At 45.9% G+C, this 3592-nt stretch overlaps 1 protein-coding gene across 1 annotated transcript; it reads left to right on the top strand.

Moving 5' to 3' along the window:
* FOBCDRAFT_277329 (uncharacterized protein) lies at positions 1 to 1395 on the top strand (the record flags this gene model as incomplete). The annotated part of the gene is made up of 5 exons (XM_054706188.1): positions 1 to 266; positions 323 to 345; positions 397 to 416; positions 468 to 853; positions 906 to 1395. 5 exons carry the CDS (start codon positions 1 to 3, stop codon positions 1393 to 1395), a joined length of 1185 nt encoding a protein of 394 aa, XP_054562163.1.
* Between the last annotated feature and the right edge of the window lie 2197 nt (positions 1396 to 3592).

Consider the following 3592-nt stretch of genomic DNA (forward strand, 5'->3'; position numbering starts at 1 on the left):
ATGATTACACTCCTCTCTCCCCACTATGTGCTTCAAGAAGTCACCGAAGACGATATAGTTGTCGCCTCACTTGCCTGGGGCTTCACAATTGGCTTCGGCTGGCTCACAACATGGACTGCTATGAAGCAAACAAAGCATATTTACAACAGGCATCGCCTTAGCATATTCCGCAACGCTTATGTCTGGATGATATGGCTGGAGATTCTTGTCTGCCTCATCTTCAGTATTATCTGTTGGTTACACTTGAAAGGCTATATACCCCCCAGGTTGGGCTCAATTCCCGTTTATGGATTTCGAAGCGCTAACACTCCAATGTCCCTAGTTTTGCATTCTATTTTACTATTCGTACGTCCGCCTTTTTGGAGCCCTTTTCGTAACAGATGCTAATCATGGCAGTTACCACATGGGCCCTTCAAGTATGCTTCGCTTATCCTGATGAAATTGATTATCGATGTTAATCTGGCCAGGTCCAATTTCTCCTACAAATTATTATTAACCGCTGTTCCATCCTCCTCACGAATAAAAAACACGGCTACCGTCTCAAAGTCGGTGTTGCAGTTTTAATTACCGCTGTAAATATTTCGGTCTACACCATCTGGATTCCCGCTCGCCTACAAATTTCAGAGAGATATATCTGGATCAACGAGTGGTGGGACCGTGTTGAGAAGGCGATCTATCTGATTGTCGACGGAGCACTGAACTTCTATTTCATCAGAATCGTTCAACGCAACTTAGTAATGCATGGCTTGACAAAGTACAGAAGTCTAGTAAAATTCAACATGTGTATCGTTGGATTCTCTCTTAGCATGGACGTTCTCATTATTTCCATGATGAGTTTAAACAACACATTCGTGTAAGTCAAGTCTATAATAGAGTGTGGACAACAACGCTAACAGCAGCTTTAGTTACATGCAGTTCCATCCCTTTGCCTATATTGTCAAGCTCAAGATCGAGATGTCCATGGCTGATCTAATAAGCAAGGTCGCTAGGAAACGCGACTGTGGTGTCATCTCCGAGGGTGCTTTCAGCCATGCCGAGGAAGGATGTGCTGGACTCCCAAACAAAAGCTTCGCTTCTGTCAGCAGGAATCAAAGGACGTTGGTGGAGGAGATTGACGACGTATCAGATGCAGTTTCTATTGAACTGCGGGAAATGCCAAATGGGGCGACTGCTGCCAATCGTAATCAAGAGACGATGAGCGACGCAGACAAGTTTGCTAGCCAATATTCGTGTTCAGATTTGCAAGTGGGGACAGCTATTCACATTACACGAGAAATTTGCATTGATGCCGAGCAGACGTCAAGCAGCCATGGCACAGGTAGTGTCGCTAGCTTCCGTGAGAACGGATTTGCAAGCAAGGAGGACGATGATACCAGACCGCTGAGGGACAACTAGCACGGCGGCCAGAAGGCAATAGGTCGTTCTACAAATATTCGAGCCAACAAGAGGCGTGGCATTCGCTCGAGAATAAGGATAACGTAGTCAATAACCAGCCGTGAATTTTCCCCTCGATGCGTCTTCTCATTATAAGATGAAAGTGATATTTTCTTGTTTCTTATGTTTTAACTTCGTTCTTTATTAAGAGATTATATAGTGGGATTAGGTTATGCAAGACATTAAGAGATTGTATAGTTCTTTACATAGTATCCACATTCCAGCCACTAGCAGATGGGACTATCTTAGTCATAAAGTCTTAGTTAAAATATAATTCCCTTAGCTTGTCTGCAGCTTTCTTGACGGCGATAAAGAGTAAAAGGTCGGACTTTCCAGTCACTAGATTGATCTATTTTCGAATAGCAGTTTCTTCTGAAGATTTCTCTCTATTAATCTAGTCATATCGCAGATTGATATAGAATTGCAATAGTTGTAGGCGAGTTACACGATAGTGATTAAGCTAAAAATACCATCCACAACCCCTCTTTCGGCATAACCCCTCTTTCGGCAAGCAAAATAAAAAAGCCACCACCAAAAATCAACAACTTCACTTACACAGAACTTGACCGAATTGATAGAAATCCGTGAAATTTTTCGTTTCATAAATCATAAATAGGGTTTATCTATTGTACTCTGGTTTTTTTCGCCACCCGCCGCGACCGCCTGGGTGGTTGATGGGGTATGTTTTCCTCTCTGACTTCGATGACAGAACCAGCCTCCGATTCTGACTCTTGCTCGCTTGAAGAGGCAAATTCCACCCCGACAGGCGTATAACGAGTCACCCCTTCTGATATGGACTCTTTACCAGCTAGAGTCTCTCCAAGAGTCATGAAACGTTTGTTAGGATTCGGCACTGCCTTCCTCTTCTTCCCTCTTTTCAGCCGAGCCAATTCTTCCTCTAGGCTGGCAATCCTCAGAGTATGCGCCGCTACTGTCTGCTGGTGAGCTTCAAAGCCCTTGGCTATTACGTTGTATCGTCTTGGTGTTTTGTTCAGCCCAAGGTCACGAATTTGACGGCCCGTCTGTGGCGTATCGTCCGAGCCAAGATACAGCCTTGGTTCAGGAGTCACTCTTGGGCTGCCATTTGGCCTATCTTGTTGGATTTCTGGGTGCCGTAACGCTTTCTCACGTGAAATTGGCCAGTTGCCAGTGACCCTCCAGCCTGACAGTATGTTCTTCTTGGTCATTCCAACTCGGCGAGCCTTGGCGTAGGCCCTGATGAAATTGACCTTGTCCATTGGAGCGGAATCAGTCAACGAAGCGAACTTTTCCAACTCTCGTCGATATGCAGCCTTCGACGCATTAAATACTCCATTGTCCAGTGGCTGGAGTCCATGAGAGCAGTGTGCTGGTAGATAGCAGCAATAAACGTTGTTCAAAAAGCACGTGGCCATCCATTCATTCTTCCATCACTCAGCACTGATCTTGAGGTGGGGGAAATAGAGAACAGACTGTTGCATGGCTTCCATGACCATCTAAAATGATCAGTCTCGCATCAGAGTCGTCGGCAGGTGTAGTCTGGGGCAGATAGACTCTTTCAAGCCATTCAATGCCTATGTGGTCATCAGTCCACCCGTTGGGTGATGTTATATAATGCCAGTCTGCTATCTGCTTGAACTCATCAAGAAACCACTGTTTCTGGAGTTATTTCCCCTTGAATATTATGCCAGGAGTCAAAGCGCGGCCATCAGCAGTGATAGCTTCGATGAATGATGTCCAATTTTGAGTTTGTGGTCCCTTGAGAAAAGCCCTGCGCTTCGGGTCTGCGCTTCCAACGACCAGGCTATCTAGACCTGAACCCAGAGGGTTAGTCGGCCAAAATTCAAGAATTGACAAGGAATCGAGGTGAATGCTTGCCGAAACCAGTCATAATACCCCCCTCATCAACGTTGACCGTGTTTTCAGGCTTGATCCAACCATATTGGCCCTCCCGGATATCAAAGTACCAATGAACCGCTCTAGGTGTGAAAGAGTCAAATCTCTTGGCTTCTTGTCGTCTACCTATCTTGGTCTTTAGGTCTGCGCGGCGATTGATAAACTTGGTCACCCAGTTACGTCCCAAGTCGGGATGTTCGCCCTGCTGTCTCAGCAGGCCCATGACGCAAGCGCGGATCTGACTGTGGGACGGAGCATAGCCCAAGGACTCCTGACGGAGAAT

The sequence above is a fragment of the Fusarium oxysporum genome, chromosome VII (genome assembly GCF_013085055.1).
Source record: "Fusarium oxysporum Fo47 chromosome VII, complete sequence".
Lineage (NCBI taxonomy): Eukaryota > Fungi > Ascomycota > Sordariomycetes > Hypocreales > Nectriaceae > Fusarium > Fusarium oxysporum.